Raw genomic sequence first — 24,274 nt, forward strand, 5'->3', positions numbered from 1 at the left:
AAAACAACCACCCGCGGAAGGCTGCATAAGGAGACCTTATGATTTCTTAAAATGTGTCAAAATTTACATCAAAATGGTCGAAAATTCCTGCATTCAAATCGGTCTTACGGGGATCATTTTTTGTTTTCAGTCTTGTGAGTGATTTAATCTTTTTCGGAATGATACCAAATCAGGTTTCAAAATTAATGTTAAATCTTTGAAAGACTTCTCGGTGAATATTCGTGGCGGTTTTCTGAAGGAGGAAGTTCATTCCTTCACTGGAATGAGTGAGCCCTAGTTAACCAAATTATGCCATGGGATCCTCTGTCGCTTTGTCATAGATTGCCCTCATGCTAATCTTTAACTCATTATGCGTTACACTCTTATTTCATGAGATGAGCCATCGTTTCTATTAGGTTTCCCCAGCTTTAACACCTGCTACTCTTCCACGCAAGCTCCTGCGTTCCAAACATGGATTTAACACAGCTCTACGTGCAGTCAAATGGGACTCGCGAAGCGCGCAATCAAATGGGGGGCTTTAATCTCTGTTTCCATTTCGTCTCGCTACCCCATCCCGCTGAGCGCCACTTCGACAGCCATTAACCGAGCACCCCGCTCCAGTCAAATAGGGAGGGGCGTCACTTACCCTTGACATTTCGGCACCATAACTCCCAGCGATTAATTTCAAATGAGCCAGACGGATCAGGTTCGTCCCTCCCTGCTGGTAGTGTTTGTGTATTTATTTAAAACGGTTCTGAATCTGTTTGTGGAGGAGAGGGACCGTTTACGTTGGGGGAGGGATAGTGGATGGAGCGAAGGAAGAACGCATGCATTAGAGAGGGGATGTAGGAGGTGACTGGCAAGCGTTGTCGTTCCTCGGCTGTGGTTAGAGCTGGGTCGTTCATGAACGAATCTAAAAAGTGAGCGATTCATAGTAACGAATAGAAGGATTTGATTCACGATTCTCCGGTGAAATCGTTCAAAACGTAGAAAATCGTTCGTGATGAACGATGAATCCTAATCCTGTTGAGCTGATTGTGGTATGTCATTACATTTAGAGGAGTCCAGCAACAGCTAAGGCCATTTATTTATATCACAGAAATGAGTAGGGTTGGAATGAAGTCATTTACGATGAACGATGAATTAAAAAATCAGTCGAGTTGACTGTGGTACGGAATTATATTTGGAGGAGTCCACCAGTAGCAACCTAGGCCATTTACGCCAGAGAAATAAGCAGGGAAGGAAGGGTGGAGAGAAACCCGGCGTCGGCATTAGCCTGCTCTTAACGAAAGACGACAATAAGACCGCGTTTTAACGTCCCATCGGAGCGATGTACCTGAAGTGCCCTCCACCAAGGACTCAAGTAGGGCTTTGCCACCGCCGGGCATTGAAACCGGGCTCATGGCATGTAAAGCCAACACTCAAGCCTCCAAATCATCGCGATCCCTACATAAATCGTTCTCAGTGAACGATTATTATTCAGAGGATTCAGATTGCAGCAAATGTGGATTTGTGAAAAGGTTGAAAAGGTATATTCTAGGGGACTGGAGGTTAATCCTTCTTTAGAGGCGTTTTTTGACGTTAAAATGTAGGTTAGTTGCGGAATTGAATCGTTTTTTATCGCCGTGAACTGATTTTGACTTAGTTCGGTATACATAATACTAATAGAAATAAAATATACTGATATCCTTGAAGGTTCATCTACAGTGACATCAAGAATCACTTGCAAGTGTCATGGAATCGTAGATTCGGCGCACTCTGGAGAACCGGACATTCTATAAACTCTTCAGCATTGAGGTCTACACAGATGTGCATCAAAATGCGATTTTTTTCTTACCTATTGTAAGACGCAGACACAAATTTTGACGCGGATTCTTTTAGTTTGAAAGTTTTTTTTTTAATTCAATACGAAATGATTTCCGTAAAGTTTTTCATTTATTGGCCATAAATCTTTTTCTAGCAAATACTAGTAAATATGGAAAATAGCGTCAAATTTATTGTGCAGTCCTGTAAATCATTATTTTTTTATTTTTATAAATACATGGTATTAGTAATTTTATGCACTTATAGGGCATTTCCATGAAAATTTCAACTATATCTCTTAAATTTAAATTTAAACAGGAAATATTTTATCTTGATAAATCAACAGCTAAATGGTTGAATTTTATGAAATCAGCATTTGAAACATTATTGAGAGCCTTATTAAAAGTTTTCAGATTATACTTCGATTCACAGAGTTTTGAATATGTTTGGAAGTTAAGAAGTTGACCTGGAAATAATTCCGTCACATGTTAATTTTGGGCATATTTAGAAGGTATTTCGATAGTTAATTTTGTTTCTGTATATGAGCATCACCTTCATAAATGTTTTAGATCATGCACAGTTAGAATTTTTTCATTTTTTTTTTGTATTTTACAATTTTATCGAAATATCCCATCTCTTACTTTCCTCTAAAGGTAATTCCGTCACAAATGGAATTGCCCAAAAACAATGAAAAGTTAATACTTTCTTTGTCATTATGGCCAGTTCCACGGTAATTTTAGCTGACAGAATTTGGGACCTCATTTTTGGACTTCATGGCTGAACTGCAACGGCGTACGTTTTTGATTTTTGGAAACAAATGATGATATTATTACCATATTCCGAAGAATAATCTCAATTTGTATATATGTGCTGGCATATGCGGCAGTGTATGCCAGCATGATGACCATGAGAAGCCGGCATCCATCTCCTTTATATACCATCGCTTATTTATATATTTTCAATTCCTGTAAACAGCAAAAACGGGATTTTTACAACGGGATTTCCAGTATTAACGAGACAAACACCCATGCGCTGGATTGGGACCCCAATTTAGGTGGGACTCGAACCCGCGACCTTCGGTTTGGTAGGCTAAGACTTTACCCCTCATGTTTTCCCTTTTGTATTTTGGAAGTCTTAAGGTCCATATAATAGGACCTCCAATTATAGAATACTAAGGTAGATAGCATTTTTTACGAGAGGATTGTTTTGCGTTACTCATTACGAATAGTGAATTTTTTAATGAAAGCGCTGATATCAAGACTAGATAGGTTTTGAACGATTTGAAGAATCGAATCACGCGAATCAAATCCTCAAAATGAATCGAAACTCCCAGCTCTGGTTATGGTTTGGGGGTTGAGTTGTCACGGGGGGGCGAGAATTTTGAATGGGAAAATAGGAGAGAGGGAGGTGTGGGGGGAACGGAAAACCATCGCATCTTCCCCTCTTGGCAATATCCCGCCTTGATGAATGCGTTTTGCGGGTTCCGGAGTGGGAAACAATCACACCCAAACGCTCCCCTGTCGATCGTCAACCCCAGTTCTCCCCCCTTTTCTTTTTTTTAATGCTCATCTCCCGCCCTGGATATCCTGACCGCCTCTCCCTTCCCTCCCCTTTCGGCTCAACGGTAGCCTCCGATGTGTAGAGGCCAGAACACCCGAAATTCGATCGTCATCTGTTTGAAATTAGTTGGCCTCTTTCTCTCTATGTACTTACTGAGATTCTATTAATTTTTCTTGCATGGTGCTATTCGGACAAAATATATGATAAAATATAAACGTTACATAATAATTTTCACATTTAAATATACAGAGTTAAGATAAATTATGTCACAAAATTTTAACCATGGATAGCTGATGCCAGAAGGAACCAAAATTACCAATGATGATTAGATGGAAAACGTTCCATTTTTAACAGTCGTTCACAGGAACTTTTAGCCAAGCGCTCCGATTGGCTGCGAGTTTGCCTTGTTGCCGGATGCTCTGGACGAAGGCAAAGGTTAATGCAGGCAAAGCATTCGAAGTCGTGAGTTTGTCTAGAGCATCCCGCAACAGGGCAATCTGAGTGCTAAGGTCAAAGTTTCTGTAGTTTATAAATGGTGCGTTTTCGACCCAAACATCATTGGTAATTTTGGTTTTTACAGGTATCAGCTATCCAGGATTAAAATTTTGTGACATATTTTTTCTCCAGCCTGTTTAACTCCACTATTGTGGCGTAACTACGGGGGAGGATGAGGGGATAGATAATAAATAAAACATAATATCTAAAACTATTGTCTAGTTTTGACATTAAATAACTGCATCTACTTAAAGTCATATTCCTAGTGCCAAAATTATGTAAAATGTGTTTCCAGTCCCGTCATTTTTCAAAAATATTCCTGGACCCCTGGATTTTCTCGGGGGGTTCGCCACCCCAGACCATCCTATCCCCGCCCAAAGCGTATTCCTAGTTACGTCACTGCTCCACTACCGATCGTGGTTTCGACACTATGTTATTTTCAAGGACAGAAAATGACTTCACGTCCGATGGTTGAACCCATAGTCATGTTCGGTAGTGGAATTATATATTGGTGTTTACATTACCGTTTGTTCTTTATATTTTATCATACATATATCGCATTCCACCATGTCAAGCCTTATACGAATTCATACGTTATTTGGGCTGCTAATAGTTGGTCTGTGCCGTAAATTTCTGTGTATAATTAATGTAGTTATCAAGTTATCGCTACCTAAGGCCAATTAAGCTTTTAATGCGATTTTATCAAACATATTATCGTTTCGTTCAAAGGTACACATCAATTGGAAAGATTTTTATTTACAATTTGTCTGGATCTTTTTTTTACCCCAGGATGGTATAATGCAATATTGTTAGAAATCGAGGATAGGCTACCCATAAAATAATCCGTTTGAATAAGTTTAATTTTTTGTGCTTTTCGAAAATAGCCATGAGAACACAGTGAGAGGCGATGAATATTTTTATTGTTTTCTGGTAATGAATACGTTAAAATCCGTATCTAAAAATACTAATACTTTCTATGAAACATAAATGCTTTTCATGAATTTTAATTGATGAAGTATCTTGAGTTTTTCCCGGTGAATGACTTGAATGAATTCTCAAGTTTCCAAGCAGGGTGAGGATGTGCATGTTGTAGGAAGAAGTTTGGAGAGTCTCTTAACGAAACGTCGGCCTGCATCATGCAGACAATGACCCCGAAAATTTCATTGAACGAAATTCAATTGGTACATAAAATGAGGCGCGCGACAGGATATGAGCGGGTTGGAAGCAAAGGGGACATGTGATTTCTTTTTTATATACAAAGTTAGGTACAGAAATCAGGAGAAAACAAACGAAATCAATTAGATGCTTAGTATTGCATTTCATTTCCCACTCGATGTCAGCATAGAACTGAGACTCACTCTTATCCCTTGGCAACCAATTTTTGTGTATTTCTTCTAATAAATAACTTTACCTAACTCTGTTTTGAAAGAAAATCACTTGTATCCCTTGGCTTCTAAACCCATCATGTGAATTTTAAACCCTATTGAACTCGACTATGAGAATACCACCGAGGGCGCATATCCCTCGCTTCACGTATGCCCTCTAAATGTAAGTGGGGAAGGGGGTGGTACATCTCTGAGCCTACGCCTCAACGCTGCGGTGGATGGTCGGGGGCAGCCGCCAAACCCCCTACCCCCGCCCACGCCCCCTCTATTCTTTCCCGCCCCCGCCCGGGGCAATTCGTTGAAGGGGGCGGCGGCCCACAGTGCTTGCGCTCTCCGCTAATTGATTTGCCTCCGCTGCCGCTGCCGACGGCCGAAACGTGATTTCCATCGCAGTTCCGAAAAATGTTACTCGTCACCCTGCTAACGATAAGAGGCAAAAGTTTTGCGCCCGCTCGGGTGAGGTTGATTAAAAATGCGCATTAATTAGCCGCAGTTGCCTTTAGCGAAGCCGACGGGTGGGTGAATATTTTGGCTACAATTATCTAGCGAGTTGATTGCGCCAATAAAAAAATTCTCTATTCTGTTTGGCTGCAGTAGATTTAATGATTTTAATATATGCAAATCAAGGCGTAATTTTACGCTTTTTCACTCCCGATGAATAAAAATTATGAAGCGCAATCAGTGTCTATATTATCTTTTACAGGTAATTATTTAAGACAGGAATTTTCATAACTGTATGAAGTGCATACGCTCCTGGAAATCTTTTGGAAAATCTACCGAAGTAAATAATTACATACGGAATCTTTTTCTGTAAAATGAACGTTATTTTTTTGGAGGTCAAAGCATTTAAGTATTCCTTGAAAAGACATTAACCATCAGTAATTTAAAAAATACCAATTTCTCTAGAATTCATCATGCATTACTTAGGTAGGCTTTAATTGGAGATAGTTAATGGATTTTACTGCCTGCGTCAATCTTCCCATATGACAGTTTCGCCGGAATTGCAACTGGCCTTTACACGTCACGTAAGATTTCTCTGCTGAATTTTTCATGCAGTTTTTTACTTTATTTCATAATTTCAATGAAAGACATTTTCCTTTCGCTTATCATGACGAAACGGATTTTTTTATCCAGTTGTGAGAATTGAATATTTGCGAATCCACATCGCGGCATTTGTTTTCACGGCAGCTTTAGTAAAAGAATGCCACTAATCAAGCTTCAAAATAAGGATACTTATACATATTTAATGTATTGATTTCAACTTACTTCTTTCAACAAAAAGTGCATTTGAATGTCCACTTCAGCTTGTTTTATCACTTGAATCTTTGATATGTTTTTGAATTATCATCGCTATCTCAATCTTAAGCTTAGAAGTTAAAAATCAATATAAACGGCTGAATAAACTTATAACTACGATTTTAATATCAGAGTGAATCGATACCTATTATTTTAACGAATTAGCAGCTTTTGAAACCTAAATGTCTATTTTATTTTATACTGTCTAAAATTAGGCTTTCGAAATTCCAATAGACTTTGTAAATATTTATTATAATTATCCCGAAATTCGTGCATAGAAAGTTGTAATAGATATTATTCTGACTTATTTCACAAAGACCATGGGAAGGTATAGAAAATTATCGAAAACACACAAATATCTCACTATTTTTCTTAGTTTACATATAAGGACGTCATTCTATTAAATATCTGAGTGTCATTCTAATTAAATTTGTTTTTATGAAATTAACTGTTTTCAACCCAAATTCATGAACTGAGAAATTCAAATTTTACTTAAATTTATGATAATTTTTTGAGACCTAATGTTACCTCCTAAATGCGTTATAACAAAGTTTTTATTATTACAGTGTTTATTCAATATTTTAAGTAAAATGTAAGAACCAATGTTTTTAAGCATATACTTGAAGAAAATGGTTTACTCTCTTTAGAAATAAGTCGCCTCATGTAGCAATCCTCCAGCAACTGTTGAAAAATTGGAAAATCCACACCGGATTTCCAGAATTAAAAGAGGATAACTATGTTATGACAAAGAAACCGTTGCCAGAAAAATCTTACTTTGAAAAGGCTAAATATCTTTAACTAGAATCAATGTACTAAAAGATAAGCTGTACTGTAGTTATACTCGCTCACCTTTAGAGGCGCTGGGCTCGCCACACCTCAAGTCGAGAAAGTGGTCCAGTTGAAGATTTCCGCCTCCGAATTCTTTGAAAGTTAGCCAATAAACTATAAAATGCAGTGCATCGTGAGAGTATGAGTCAAAAAACATGAGTGACATTGACTGGAGTGACGCTTCCTCTCTGAGGGTGGTTTCAACCCTTTCTCGGGGGTGTAATTTTTTTAACGCCGGGAATCGATGGGGGATCAAGCTTTTAGCAAAAAATGTAGGCAAAAGTTTTTGATGAATCATTCATTTTAATTTATTCACGGTTGAAAACTCAGCAATTTTGGTGGAAAAAAACATTTGTTCGAAGGATTTTAATTTAGTCAATTCACGAGTTGGTTAATCAATAATAATTCAGGGAAAATCTCATGGGATGACGCGACTGTATAGAATGTGGTGGAGGAATGAGGATAAAGAGGGAGGGTGAGGATGTTCGAATGTGAACGGAAACGCCGTCCGATTTTATCGGAATATCCCGAAGCCTCCGGAAAATCCGATTCCCGATACGTCACTTTCAACTCCGAGATGGCTCGATTAAATGACGATAATGAGAGTGGATGCGGTCGACACGGCAACGGAGGGGGAGGAGGATGTGGATTTTGAGTCGGAGCCGAGCGGGAGAAGGAGAGCGGAAAAACAGAGAGAAATGTCCATGAAATGCATGGAAACGGGGGGGAGAATTTCAGGCGTGCGAAATATGGTTTCCCGGGACAACGGAGCCAGAGGGGGTGAGAGTGAGACAAAAGAGGAGAGAGTCGCGTGCGGATTTGTTCATTAAAAATTAACGGAAGGCCTTATGGACACGAAGCGAGGAATATCAAACGGTTAAAGCGAGGGGAGGACACGGCGCATTTGTATGCGAGGCAGCGTTCTCTGCGGCTGGATGTTTCCTCCTCCAGTACATACCTACTACGCTGTGCCGCCACACGCTAGTAGTATGCAAAACGCGCCACATGCGCGCGCTGCGGCGCTGCTGTTCGCGGCGCGGTGGTGAGGATGGAATTTATGGGCAGGAGGACTTGGCGCAATTGGTTTATTCTCTGATTTCGGGGAGACTAATCCGGCGCTGGGCCGGAGTGGGGGACGAGAAGGAAGGGGGAATATGAATCATTGACGCCGTGTTGGGTGAGGGGAGAGCGGTCATTAAGGCTGGTGGAATTAAATATTTCGCGTTTTGATTCGACCCCTCGCTCCGGTCGGATTCCGGAGGGCTTGGTGCGTGCTTGGGTTTTATAATCGGGTACCGCCATTTTCTCGGCGATGCGGGCGGCAATGGGGATTGAACCTTTCATTGAATGCAGAGTCCTCTGAGTGGTCATTCTCAGCACTACTCTCGCATTATTTGGAGGTAACTCGTAGCGCTCGTTTAAGGGCACCGTGGAGCTAGATACCCCCGTGGACGGCAAGTGCTGTTCAACGTGGGGCAACAGCATAGCAGTTTAGTGTCGGCTTTTTAAAGTTTTCAAAATATTTTATGGGAAATTGATGGAAACTTCTAGTTTTGAAAAAATTACCGAGCGAGACACTTAATTGGCTCCAAACCTATCAAAATATTAAGCCTACACTTCATTAGATAGAGGCCTAAAAATATTTTATGATGTATGAGTGTAGCCTCATTCACCCGTTGTAGTCCCCAGAAAATTTTTTTTTGTTAACTTCAGCTTTGGCCGGTTTTCTAAGAGCCTTGGTCGAGTTTAGAAAAATGATAGGCACATAGTAAGAATTTTGCACCCATCTAGTATTTGAATAATAAATAACACGGTAAATAATTTGAATACTTTGGAGTCATTCAAGTGCCGGAATGTACCCCAAAACTTGAAATTAACGTTAACTTGTAAATTGTGTTGGGGAAGGAGTGGAAAATACGGGGTTTTCGGATTTTTTTCTATCATAAATGCTATTGTTTTTCTGCATCCATTAATATTTTCAGCTCTACAGCTCTTCCACAAGTGGTCGGGAATTTTTATACGTCTCCGATTAACACACCCAAGGGTCTCTATAAGATATAGAGCCTCACTTTTAGAGCCCATACCCACGGGAACGTTTCATTTTCAGAGGGTCATAACTGTTTCCTTGAGCAATGAAGGACTTATTTAAAGATTCATATTAAGATCCAAGAGTTCCCCGAATGTGGTAATTTTCATTTGGAAATGCATCGAAAAAATAGTGCTAGAGATGAAATTTTAAGCTACATCTCAATGGAATGACTGTTTATGTTTTATAATATTTTATTTTCATCTAATTCGTATAAATTTGTTGGTTTCATTTCCACAATATGGTAGAAATTGTGAACCTGAGTCATGTTAATCAAATAAAAAAAAACAACTGGCCAGAATTCACTGCATGATGGAAATCAACGTTTATTTGGTGTAACTAAGCCAGTTGGACAATTTAAAATGATTTCAACCATGTTTTGGTGCTAAAATGGGCAGATTATGTAGGTATTTCAGTAAAAACAATATCCTCTTAATAGACCTTATGGAGATTTGAAAAGTTACTGATAGAATGATTCTTGATCCAGGAAAGGTATGGTGATTTTAAAAAGAGAAAAGAGTCTCAAAGCGTTTTATTGTGAATATTGCATCCATCTAGTATTCGAATAATAAATAACATGGTAAATAAGTTTAATACTTTGGAGTCATTCAAGTGCCGGAATGTATCCAAAACTTGAAATTTACGTTAATTTGTAAATTGTGTTGGGGAAAGAGTGGAAAAATAATTGTATTTTCATAAACACACGGAATTTATCTCATCGCATAAAGCACTTTGAAATGAGAAATTATTCATATAAGAACATACGTAAGGATCGTTGTTTAAAATCGCATCGCATAAAATCATCATACCTTTCCTGAAATAAGAATAATTCTATCAGTAACTTTTCAAATTTCCATAAATTCTATTAAGAGATGTTATTTTTACTTTTCGGGGTCTCATTTTTTACTAAATCTTGGGCATGATGTGTATGAAGGACAATCAAAACATGATATGATAGTTACCGGTTGTATTTTGGTGAAATGTTACCTATTTTTGCGACATTATCCTTGTGTATTTTTGCAAGTACAATTATCGCAGTCAATTTTTTCTCCACAGTCCACCTGTGTCTTTGACGATGGGTCTCTCTCCTCTGCGATATTCATCGGGGATACTCGGCCCAACACCTTCTTCGCCGCCGCAAGATGGCTCCACTAAGCAAGAGATGGAAGATGGTGAGTAATGAACGATGGATACTAGCATTCATTAGATTCTTATATTATAAAAGATTGCAATAAAGTTGCAGATATGTAACCTTGTCCCTATGTGTGTATGTTTTCGTCCGTAGCGAAGACTGTTTCGAAATATAAAAAAGGAACTACTTTCCTTTACCTTAAATCGAACAAAATCTTGAAAATTTATGATTTTACAAAAGATTTATTCAAAAAATGAAGTTTTTTCGAATATGAAAAGTGTGAAAGTTAGCTTAAAACCCTCTACTTAGTCACCCGTTTTTCAAAAAAAAATTCCCCTTTTTTCGTTAGATGGAAGATGGGACTAGGGGTTGGATGGAAGATGGGACTTTCTAGTCCCAATCTCGCCCAATAAAGACGTATTATTATTATTATTATTATCCCCCCGAACGAAATACCTGGCTACACCACGGGTGCTTATCGCACTTTTGTGGCTTAGTTTTTGGCGAGCTTTACCACCCACTAGCCCAAAGTATAATCCTTTTTGAGTTAAAGAAAATATTGTATTTTTAATGATGAATCATTCAAGTTATGAGACCATCGGTAGTCCCAATGCGAAAATAATTGTATTTTCATAAACACACGGAATTTATCTCATCGCACAAAGCACTTTGAAATGAGAAATTATTAATATAAGAACATACGTAAGGATCGTCGTTTGATAGATGGAGCATTACCGCATTGAGTACTTCAGAAACTATTTTCTGCGTTGAGGTTTTCAATTACTTCACCATTTCCTCCATCAGCGCATAAAAACATGTCGTCTTGCATAATCCTATACCTCGCTTAAGCCCTGAGGTCACCGGCAAAATTAAAAATAATTCAAACTCGGAGTAAAGAATTTCACGTATGCATAACCAAGAGTTGAAAGAAAACGCTTACTTTTTGCGGGATAATCCGATTAGGGAGGGAAAAAACGGATGAAAGGAGAAGGGGCAAGGTTGCAAGAAGAACCCCGCACAACTTTCATCCCCCTCCCAACCCCTCCTTTGCTCCCGAAAATCCATCCCTATCCCCTCTTATTTATTTTTTTTTAATTTACTTTTTTTCTGCTTCCAACTCCTTTCCCTAACCGCTGCATCCGATATGTACAAGGAGGAACACTACACCTACCATTTTTACGTAGACGCGAAGCGCGGGATATTCGCTTCCAATAACATTCTTAAAGCACGCATCAATGAATTTTAACTGTTACATTTTCGCAGGCCTAATTTTATATACTAATTTAATTTTTATATTTATGCACTATGGAAAGCATTCTTATTATTTACAAGGAAATTTTTGGTTAATCATTGCTAGAAAACAAAAATAGTTACGTCGCTCCCCACAATATTCTTATAGCACATTGTGAGAAACATAAAAAAATTCATATGTTCGCACGAATCATTTAATAGCCACTTATATTTAATTTTAAATATCAATTCAATATTTATTCTACGAGGAAAAAGGGAAGCAAAGGCAAAAAAAAAAACATTCCGATTTACGTGTATCTTTCAACGACGCGCTAAAGTCATATAAAACGCTTCAAGTGATTTCGATGGCCATGATAATTATTGCATGGGCATTTATGGTACTAACCAATTATTATCAGTCCATATAACGCTACGTAAGAAATTTTTGTGATATCCCCGTAAGGGAACACAGAAAAATAGGCTTAGTAATTTCAAACAGATGACGATTGAAATTCGGATGTAATGGCGTGTACATCTCGGAGGCTACCCCCTAACGTATCATTCTACATACAGGAGACCCCAGTCCGTCCGATTTGTCTCCATTTTTGATCCCACTATGGGCGCATTTTAATCTGTTTTGGAAAATGTCGGAAGCACAGCCATGATTTCAGAGCGATCCTTGTAGTCTTTATATTTTCTTCGTATAATATGCAATCGCGACCTTGAATAGCGTTGAATAAATATGAAATTTGTAAATTAAAGTATCACCAATACAATTTCCGGTAATTGCCCTAATAATCATGGAGTTCGGAACGCTCTTTACGACAGCGACTTTGGATGACCCATTAAAATGGACGGTGGTCGGCAACACATTTGGTGGCCGACTTGAGAATGCTTTACTGAAATATAGTGGTACCATCACCAACATCGCGGTTGTTGCTAGAAAACAATTAATAGTTTCGTCATTTCCCACAGTATTCGTAAGGCACAATTAAAGGGCTAAAACAATTATAATCTTAATGGTTAATAATTATATTTATGAAAAACTAAATTTAATTGCCATTAATTAATTGTGATAGTTATTATAATCGTTGAAAACGTAGTGACGTCTCAAAGAAGGTCAGAGTGTTACCGGAGGGAGTTTAATTATTGAAAATAAGGATAATATAAAACTGTAGCGATATGACTGGGACACGAAAACGGGAGACAAGATATCGGATTATACAAGGGCAAAGCTGAGCGGAAGCCAGAAGGCGAAAAGGGGGGACCCTCAGGTAACAAATTATAATACATTTATTTCCAAAGACCATGTCCAATGGAATAACATAAATGAATTATACTGTGAGACTCAAAGTGGTAATCAAAAGAGGAACCTGCCATTGAAGTATTTTACATGAACGAGGCTGGTAGCTGCCATAGACTCGTAGGCTAAGTGATTGGCTTAGATATCTTGAACAGCTGCTAGCAAGTATCTTTAAGAGCGATACAAAGAGCATCTTGTTTAAACATCACAATATCTCTAGGTTCGATATGAACGATCAATTAAGAGTGATATTTAACCGAACGTTTATAGAATCATAAGGGACTCTAATAAGTGATAGAGGGAACTCATTGTGGGCATTTACATTTAGTAACGGCAGGTGTCCAAACCTCAGAGTAAGGATGGGGGAGAGTGCGCTTTGGCTACTGCGCATGTAGTCAAGATCCCGCATATACAGCATATACATCCCACACTTCCCACAATTCTTCCCACAAGGGATTCCCGCACTACTTCCCACGATCACGTGGTAACCATGTTGACTACAAGAATCTGCTACTGCGCAGCCTGAAAGCGCCCTCTACCCCAATCCTTACTCTGAGGTCCAAACACTCCATCCATACGCCTATTCAGGCGGCTTTCGAGGTAGCATGTAGATGTGTGTGTGATCAAAATAGATGGGAAAGGACAGAATAATTGAGCAACTCAGAAATCAATATAGCCTACTGGATAAAATAACTTCAAAATGAGCCAGTGATGCAATAATAGGTCCAGTTTTCCTAGATTTAAAATTACCTAAAATTAAATTTTTACGATGAAGCCATTTTCCTTCTTTTTGGAAAGTTTGTTAACTATTTGACCAAATCCCATGTAACTTTATGGAACTTCTATGAAAGCAGATGTTTTGCAGATGGGTGTAAACGCTTACGCGATATGCCACGCTCAGTAATTGCTCGGGCTAATCCAAAAGTAGGTATCACCGATGATGATCCACGTCGGGAGATTTTGGGGTGGATAAGACACGAAGGGAAGAATAATTAAAGAATGAAAAACACACAAGTAAGGACGCCATAAAACGGCTATAAGAACAATACTTAATGATAGGATGAAGGGCGCGGATCTTTCGGGGTTAAGCTGCGTATCTCAGGAGGGCGAAAAAAAAATAAAGACGGGAGAGGATGAGACGCATGGGATGACTAAGTGATATCAACCCGCTTCGGTTATGAAACCACGAAATTAATTAACGATCTGAATGCGCCCTTTTCTGCGGAGGCCCCGGGATTAAAAATACGCCGAGAAATTTGAATGGAGGGGGATAGGGGAGTGGGCTTTGAGGGGAAGGGGGTGAGATGGAAATGGAGAAGATGGAAGTCAAATTATGAGCGGGCGTGGTGCCTTGGTGGGGGGAGGGGGAGGAGAGCATGGGGAAAGAATTAAGAGGGTGTATCCGTCAAATGGGGTTCCGCCCGAAGAAAATGGAGCTAAGCTGAGTAGGGGAGGGGGGTGGGCAATTTCTTATGTAACCTTATTTGTGCTGCTGGTTAGTACAGTAAATTTCAATGCAATAATGGTCATAGCTATCAAGTTATCCTTATTGATATCGATCAGAATGATTCTTATTTGCCATTTGTTAATTTCAAATGTTTCTTAGTATACCGAATTCAATAATTAACCTTACATTACCGCAAATCAATTCAAAATTAACATGTACCCATATCTGTTTGAAAATTTGAACTGTTTAAAACTGTAATAAGATATCACTAAATTATATTTTTAAGTTTATCTATCCTCTGAGCTTCGCTGCTTTCTGAATATCCATTTTAAACGATTCAAAATTCTGTCTTTTTGTACTTCTATTTTTATTGTAATAAATACTTGTTTGGTATGTTTCTAATTTTCACGGCGCAGTCTCACTTTTACAATAATTTATGTGATTCATGGATAAGAGTAAAAATGTATTATTATGAAGACCAGTTTTGTAAATTATGGTTAGCATCCACCGGAATATAAATGAGCCGCAAACCTTGAGAATATTATATCACAACACTATAGTGAAGTAGTTTGGAATATAAGTTAGTCAAACTTGCATTGCTTGATCATGCATGGAAGTACCTACTCGTTAGCTGCGAATTTTTTACGCTTTGCAACAATTTAACTATCATCTACTGGGGTAAATTTGGCCCAACGATTTATGATTTCTTGAAACAAACAAACTTATGTAATTGTAAAATTAATAAACAATGTAATTCAAATAGAAACATTTTTGACAGGCCATGTAATTTCAATTTATCCTGTTTCTAAATCTCTATTTTAACAACCACGAATTTAAAAAAAAAATTTGAGCCAAAGTTACCTTGAATTGAAACTTTGACCCAATCTTATAAAAATATACTAATCTAGTTCTAAACCATAAGCTGGAGCAAAGATACCCACACAAAATATGTCTTAGAGTTCTGTTTTCAAGTGTGCCTTGATTTTAACTTGTAAATTTATTTTATTCAGGCAAATATGAAAAATAAAAAAAAACAATATATCTGCTAGGAAAACCATATTATATCACAATGTATCAATGTACATATAACCAGTTTATGTTCAGAATTCCTTCCTAACCTTCATCCGAATGTTAATTAATCTTGAACACAAGAAGAGTGATAACTGTCAGCTATCGGATTATATGAGAACTAAGTCGATAATTCATTAAAAATGGCAAAATAGAGAACTATGTATATTTTGTACGTCTCCGGGCCAAAGTTAACCCAGGTGACCGCAGCAATTATAAAACTTACCCTTATTATTTCATCCCCCTCCTCATGTTATCCCCCCCTCCTTACCGCTCTGCCCTCGCATAATCCGATATCTTACCTCCCCTCTTTCGTGTATCAGTCATCTCGCTCCATATTTATCTTCTCGTTATTTTTTTATTAATTTTTTTTCTCTGTCCCTCTTTGAAATCTCACCCGCCTTAACATCATCTCCACTTCTCCTCCCTTAAACCCATACCTCCGGCTTTTTTCTCCGTTTCCACAGACTGATACCTACCCTTCGCAGGAAAATCGCCGCTGTTGCTCCTTTTTTCTCCTTAAGCCTCACTTTTTAATTAAAAGCGCTTCATTTCCCATCCAAAAAAAGAAGATATTTGAAGTCCAAGAATTGATGGATATGGTGTATACATAGGTCTCTTCTCCCCACGGTTATTTTTTTATATATAATTTTTTCATCTCCTGTCAACTCCAATTCCTGCTAGCGCTCCCATCTCATCTACTTTTCCCTTGTGGACGACTTGAAAGATTTGGTTTTCTATAGACTTAATCCAAAGGAACGATCAGTTTTGAGTCCCGTGACAGCATTATGCTCACAATTGGCGAGCCGAAATCGGTACTATCGAAAAAAGGTTCATTTGTAGTTGGCATTTCCTCATGGTGTCATTGTTATACGTCTAACCTCATTCCAGTTGTTCTGATGAGACAGGCACGTAACCGAAAGCTCGTATCTTGTACTTGCCTAGTATACTCTTAAAGTTTGTTGTTAATTCGGTCGTAATGAAAAACCATGCATCTCACTAAATCAGCTATCTATATATTTCGTCTGCATAATTCTAAAATTTAAAATCATCTTAGGTCATTGCCACGCGTCATGAAATGGAGTGTAAGAGGATCGATGCCTCTGGGCTAGTGGTCTTCTCAGCTTTTACATATGACAAGTGGCTTTTAGATGTTCATCAAACATTTTTAATCGTTGCATACGAGGCTTTTGAAATTAAAACTGTCATAGGAAAATCACTTCAATGATTACAATATCTTCAATATTTCCAGAAGTTACAAGGGGCCATGCTTTCCCCTTAATCCGCCACTGTGCACCTGTAAATATGAAGTATTGTTGGCCTTATTTCCTCGTTTTTTTTTTTTGCTGCAATGATCCACTTTTTTTAAATACCGAAATTTATCAAATTTTTGTGACAGTTAATCAACGCGGAAAAAACCTCGGAGAGAATACGGTCATTACATTACCGCGTAAGCGTCCATGGCAAAATGAATTATTATTATTTGAAACAATTGAAAATATTTTTATTTAATATTCCAAAATCCAATGCGTGATCTTAGGTATCCAAGGTATCTTTTCCAGCATGTACATTAGCAAATTGAACTACAGCCTATATTTGGTTATCTTGTACCAGCCACGTATGCTGCGATGTAAACGGATGCCTTGAGAAAACAATCGAGCGACGAAGTAGAGCGTAAAAGTGCTCCCTAGCCTTTTGTTCGGGACGAAGCGCAAACCCTCGCACGTAGACTGAGTATCGGAAGAACTATTGGTTCGGGTATACACTCCCGAGTTTTCTTTTATCGTGTCATATAAATCAGACATTGGACGCAATGATATCAGGAGATGGAATCGTCAACGTTGAGATGGCTCCCGTCCCCTGCGACACCGAACCGCTCTTAACGCCAATCCCTCCCCTTCCGTCGTCCTGGCATTTTCCACCCCCGATATATGGACGTCGGAAGGGGGGTGCAAAGTGGTGCACTTGCTACCCCTTTGCTCTTGAAAACATTTTGAAAATGGCTCTACCAAATGATTTTATAATTTGATTAGGGACGGTATACTTAGGAAAGGAAAAATTACAAAAAACAATAAAAAATTCCTTTCTGGCAAAACTAATTTCGTTCACTGTTTAAACAATTGCCTCTTTATCCGTTTCCGGAGACTGATACCGGAAAATTGCCGATATTGCTAATTTTATTCCATAAGCCTCAACTTTTTAATTAAAAGTGCTTCATTTCCCATCCCAAAATAAAAGATGTTTGAGTCCAAGAGTTTATGGATATGATTCATAAACAGATCCCTTCTCCAAATGATTTTTTTTGTTATTTTCTTCACCTCCCGTCAACTCCAATTCTACACAATCTGCATCATCGCACTTTGAATTAGGCATGTGCATTTTGAAAAGGAAAACTTCTGCTAAACGACTAAAGAAGTACTTTTCAGCAAAAATACTATTATTCGCTCTTTAAACAATAGGCTCATTGCCAAACCTGGCGGTATAATATCCCAGAGGCGGCACTGGATGCATCCTCCTTGATAAGTTTTCTACCGGCGCGCCTATGCAGCCCTTGTAAACCCTGGTTCCAGAACACACAAGAGGGCGTACGCCTCTAGTCCCCCTATTTCCTCCAACCAAGTCGATCCGTCCGGCACCACCCCAACCACTCGGTCCTCTTCAATCTTTTCCAAAATGGCTTTCCACCGTCGGGGGAGGGATAGGGGGGAGGGATGCGGAAAGGAGAGAGAGAATCATACCCCATCAATTTTATGATTTGCGTCCGCCCTCCCCTTTTTACGCCCTCCTTCCGAAGGGACAACACTTCCAATATCCCTCGTCCTCTCCGTCGGCACTCGCCCCAATTTCTCGGCCGCCACCCTTTATCTGCCGTTCTAGGGTCTGGAACACGCTTGCTCGATACCAACAGATACAAGGCTTAGGGGGAAACAGGCAAAGCTGAGAATGATTGAGGATTTTTTTATTCTGCACAGGATTTTATCTGATCCGAAAGCTACGAGAAGTACTATCTTTGGCTGGCATGATTTTACATCAAAACACCGATTTATTTCGAGATTTATTTTGTTATATGAGGGCAGCTTCTTTTAAAAATGTTCAATACCAGCAGATACAAGGTTTTGGGGGAAACAGGCAAAGCTGAGATTGATTGAGGATGTTTTGTCTTGCACAGGATTTGATCTGATCCGAAGGCTACGAAAAGTACTACCTATGACTGGCTGGATTTACCGTGAAAAACGCTAATTTCATGTTATTATTTCGCAATCTATTTTGCAATTTCACGGATACTACGTCAAAAAAGAGGCATTACATTTATTTCATCTGACTTAACCATAGCTGTGGAATGCGAAGCATTTTTATGGGTGATGTTATTCTTGGTGCAGATGATTTTGTTTGTTTTTCGGTAGTATTCTGCTGATAATATTCTTGAGGCCAATTGTTGATTTTTCTTGAATAGTACGTATTTATTTTTTTTACTTCTGATGCAAAAATAAACTAAATATTAGCAGTCACACTTACGTGCTCTCAAGATTATGCTAACTTTTAATAACACAGTTTAGTAACTCAACAATGTAGTTGTACTGAACAATGCCGTCATTCAAAATTGTACCCATGTTCAACTCTATCATAGAAAGATGAGGTACTTGTCATTTTATGTTGCAACATGGTGTACATAATTCTACTGGGGTGATTATGATTGAGTGGAGAAATGACTAATTTTTTAAAGTGGAATATTTAATTTTTCGCATTAATGACGTTGGGCTAGAGTTAAAAAAGGCGAAAAAGAATTGTTGAAGATTAATTCGCTAACTCCCAGCTCATCGAAAGTTGGTATGGCGTTTGGAGGAGGAGACCGACAGCTGAGGTCATTTGCACCATGAGGAAAGAGTAATGAGAGAATCGTGGTAATAAACCTGGCGTCGGAATCTACATGCTCTTAACGAAAGGCGCCAAGGGAACCATGGCTTAACGTCCCATCCGACGGACGAAGTGTTGCGCTTGAAATGTCCTCCATACAACATTCAAGCAGGAATCGGGCAGTCTCTGAAAATTCTCTGCCACCATCGGGATTTGAACCCGAGCCCACGGGGTGGGAAGTCAACATTCTAATCACCACACCAACCCGATCCCTCTCATCGAAAGTTATGAAGCATGAACTGCAATGCTTCGCATTCCACAGCTAAACTCGAAAGTAATTGAAATGACATCCATTTTATGCCTCTTCAGTGAAAGTAGCTGCGTTTATACAGTAAAATATTGGCGTTACTAGTAAAGGTCAAGTAATATCAAGGAGAGTGAATGTCTTTCAAAATTTATGAACAATTTATACACATTTTTTGAGTTGCGATTAAGCAATAATAGGGGATATATCATTAAGTCTGGAACACTAGAAGGACCAGATTTATTAGTCATTAGAAGGACCAGAGTTACCAGTCATTTAGACTAGTAACTGACTTAATCATATTACCTATATTTTTTCCCAATGACTTCATTTGTTCTCACTTTGATTTATTTTTTTACGGTACGTATATTAAAATATAATTTAATTATTATTTTTTAAATATAATTTAATATATTCTCATAGAAATGGAGTTGTACCACCTGTCTACCTTAAAATACCAACGCCCATCAAAATAACAGGTTAAGTGTTTATATTTTATTTGTAACGGTAACGCGTATTCACGCAATTTATGAGTGGCGATTGAACAATAATAGAGTATATACCATTATGTCTGGAACACTAGAAGGACCAGACCGTAATTTTGACTGGTAAATTCTACTAAATCATAATGCCTAGAATTTTATTTCTGTCGTCCTAATTTTTTCTGGCTTCCAATTAAATCTTATGGTATGTATTAGATCACGGCATAATTTGATTCTTTTCTCATAGAAATCAATTTACACCACATGTCTATCTTATAAGACAACTACCCGTCAAATTACGGGCTAAGCGTTTCCATTTTATTGGTAATCGTGAGGCGTGTGTAATTCAGGAATTCACTAAACTATATTGCTCTGACAATTTTTATGTTTTATTTATCAAATGTATGCATTTCACATTCCTTACTGTATTTTGAATGGAAATTAGCAGAATATATCTGCTATACTGAGAGGCGTGTGGTGGACCAAGGCAGGGGAAGCAGGAGTCACGTGGCCACTGTTCATTAAAATTTTTTTCAGAATGATTTGTTAATGGAATTGAAATGAAAAAATTACTCAGTCGTATTCATAAATTAAGAAAAAGGCTATATTTCATGAAGTTATCAATCATTCAAGATACATATGCGAATAAATATTAAAAATATTTTAACGTTTTATTAAGCACACTTATGCATTTCACATTCCTTATTGCATTTTAAATGGAAATTAGCAGAATATATCTGCTATACTGAGAGGCGTGTGGTGTGCCATGGCAGGGGAAGCAGGAGCCACGTGCCCACTGCTCATTTAAAATATTTTTTGCAACATGATTTTTTAATGGAATTCGATGAAAAAATTACTCAGTCGTATTTATCAATAAAGAAAAAGGCTATATTTAATTAATGTATCAATAAATCAAGAAATATATGGCAATAAGTATTAAAAATAATTACTACCTTTCAAAATTGCGGATAACAGTCCTTCTTCGTAGCCATACAACTCCCTCGAGTGGCAAGGTCAATAGTCCTCCGAAAACTAACGTTTAATGTTTATAATTAACCCTTAGAGTGACGGGGAGCGCTATCACGCTCCTCCTATCTCTCGCGAAAAGTGCTATAGCGCTCCTCATGCAATGTCACTCCTAGATGCTGACAATTAACTAATCACACAATTGTCAATATTCATTTTATTTTAACATTAACTATTTTCTTCACATTATAAAAATTAACTCATATTACCAAAAATTCGTCAAATCATATAATAAAAAGGTGAAACCGCATGAAATAAGATTTCCTAAAGTTTTTGAACATATACCTTCACTTGTTTTTGAGGCCTAATTTTTTCCCTAACCTACCGCAAAATCAGCAAAAATGCCCCAACACTTTTGGCATAGTACCTAGAAAAGCGGTTAGCACTCAAAGGATTAAGTTATTAGTATTATCTAACCTCCATTCATTGTTCATCCACAGAGGATAGCATCGACGTCACCAACGAGGAGACCCCGCCGCCACTCCCTCCGCCTCCCGCACCGCACCACCAGCACCACCAGCACCCGCACCATCCGCACCCCCATCACCCGCACCACCCCCAAGGGCCGCACCACAACCACCACCACCACTCCCTGCAGCCGAGGGCGCTCTCCTCCGCCAACGCCGCCTCCAACTCCGCCCCCGCGTCCTCCCCGCCCCCGACCTCCAACGGCCCCCAGCACTCCTTCCCCCGCTCGCTCAGCTCCGCCTCCTCGCCCGCCTCCAACCAGACCACCGGGACAACGGCTGCGGCCGCCCCCAACGCCTCGGACCCCAGCGCCCTGGCGGCAGCCGCGGCCGCTGCTGCCGCCGCCGCGGCCGCCGCCGCCGCCATGTACCCGGCGCCCCCACACGCACCGCCCGCGCAGGAGACCGTCTACGAGACATCGGCCCGACTGCTCTTCATGGCGGTCAAGTGGGCCAAGAACCTGCCGTCGTTCGCCAGTCTGCCCTTCAGGGACCAGGTGAGTTGACTGCATACTATACTTCCAGTCTCTGATCTTCTACATGTACAATAAAACTCACTTATAGCGATAATGTAAATAGTACGGATGACACTACATCCTGCTCTGCTGAAATTGCTTGTACCCCTGGCGTCTTTTGTTAAAGGCCTGGTTACTCGTAACATTAACATGTACAAGTTGATGTCTGTTTGGATGCATGATTTTTGTGGACCGGGGCGGAATATGTACGAATGCATGAACAGTTGGGTGGTTACACGGAGCATTTTCGTGTTCATTTATGCGTTCGTACATTTAGACATTAACTTGTATCGTGTAACCAGGCCTTAAGAGCAGACTAATAACAACGCCTGTTTTTTCTCCACCCTAGCATTTAAACCATTCTTTATGGTCCAAATGAATCGGTCGGCTTCTCGAAATACTATATCATGAACGTCCTCTGATTTTAGTTAAATGAGACATTGCGATATTTCCACAGGATTTATTTGTGCACGGCGCGTTTCGTTGTTGAAACAACATTATCAAGTGCAAGTTATAGTTATTGTAATGTTTCATTTAACTAATGCTAAGGACTTTTACCTCATCGTATCGCATGTCATACAAGATTTTCCACTGATTTGTTTCTCCAGGTGATCCTGCTGGAGGAGTCGTGGGCGGAGCTGTTCCTGCTGAACGCCATCCAGTGGTGCCTGCCGCTGTCCGGGGGATCCTGTCCGCCTCCACTTTTCTCCGTCGCCGAGCACTCCAACAATGCATACGGGAACGGCACCCAACAGCAGCAGGGCCAGGGGCAGCAGCCGGGGGGCGGTGGCGGCGGGGGGCAGCAGCCTGGCGGTGGAGGCGGGGGGCAGGCGAACCATGGAGGCAGCAAGGCGGCGCACGCCACCGCCTCCGACGTCCGCCTCCTCGGCGACGCCCTCTCGCGGTTCAGAGCCGTCGCCGTCGACCCAGCCGAGTTCGCCTGCCTCAAAGCCATCGTCCTCTTCAGGCCAGGTACGACAAATCTCATGGAAACTAGAGCGGCAATTCCACCTTACATATTCCGAGCAACCCATCAGCCTAGCTCACGGTTGGCGTTATCTTTTACAGTAAACCGTGTTTTGAGTTCCGCCAGGCGATTTACGATTGAAGCCAACGGGAATGTTTCTCGAAGGTTGACGGTTATCTTCCGTGAGCCTTGGATTATGTCCGAAAAAGGCTATTCGGGCTTCCAGCCGGGTGGTCTCCTTCCATTCTGCCGACGTTTCGGAACAAGAGTCGGGTTCCATCCTCAGGGCTAAAACCCGGCTGGAAGCCCGAAAAGCCTTTTTTTAATATATTTGTCGGTAGAGCATCCCATTTTACTTCTTGGATCATGTGTTTACGTAAAGTCCGAATATCCATGCAAAATGGAGTGGAATTTTTCCATATTGAAAAAAACACTTGCAATTTTCCACAACTATAAACTCTATTCCGACCTAGCTTTCTAAGTTGCTACATCATCTTCAAGGTGACTACATCATCTCGGAACCATGGTCGGAATTAATTTTCTAAATGCAAGTGTTTATTTCAATATATTTTCGTAGAGCCTGGAGACCACCCCATGCGCAATTGAGTTGGAAGCTAAATCTATGTTTAAAGGATGGGTCAAGGTGGAAAGAAGAGGGAAAAGGGTAGTTGAGGAAGGAAATGACCAAGGCCTGGAGGTCAAAGTTGATTCTACGGGATGAGAAAATGTTTTATCACGTCCACCCAGAAAAAGGCTATTTCCTCCTGTCAATGCTATAGGAGTGTTGAAACTGGTCGAGGTTTTGCCAAGTAAAATTTTTTCCAATACAAAAAGTTGTCAATATACCGATTATCAATAACAGATATGGAGCCCTTCGACCACGTACAAGATTCAAGTTTCGATTTAAACTCAATATGCCTATTTCTTTAACCATGAGCAACTTCCATACAGTTATCTTGCATACCCATTCAGGTAAGGTGAAATGGAACCCTATTACTTAAATGCTTCATGACAAGCCTCGAAAGGATTTTCAGCAAAAGAAATCC

At 39.6% G+C, this 24,274-nt stretch overlaps 1 protein-coding gene across 1 annotated transcript in view; it reads left to right on the top strand.

Moving 5' to 3' along the window:
* Positions 1 to 22,252, top strand: part of LOC124165910 (homeobox protein engrailed-1-like) — a 60,768-nt gene extending 38,516 nt beyond the window's left edge. The window contains exons 3-4 of the mRNA XM_046543448.1: positions 10,489 to 10,604; positions 21,720 to 22,252. Coding sequence (XP_046399404.1) covers positions 10,489 to 10,604; positions 21,720 to 22,252 — 649 coding nt within the window. The remainder of the gene's footprint in view (positions 1 to 10,488; positions 10,605 to 21,719) is intronic.
* The last annotated feature ends 2,022 nt before the right edge of the window (positions 22,253 to 24,274 follow it).

The sequence above is a fragment of the Ischnura elegans genome, chromosome 9 (genome assembly GCF_921293095.1).
Source record: "Ischnura elegans chromosome 9, ioIscEleg1.1, whole genome shotgun sequence".
Classification (NCBI taxonomy): Eukaryota; Metazoa; Arthropoda; class Insecta; order Odonata; family Coenagrionidae; genus Ischnura; species Ischnura elegans.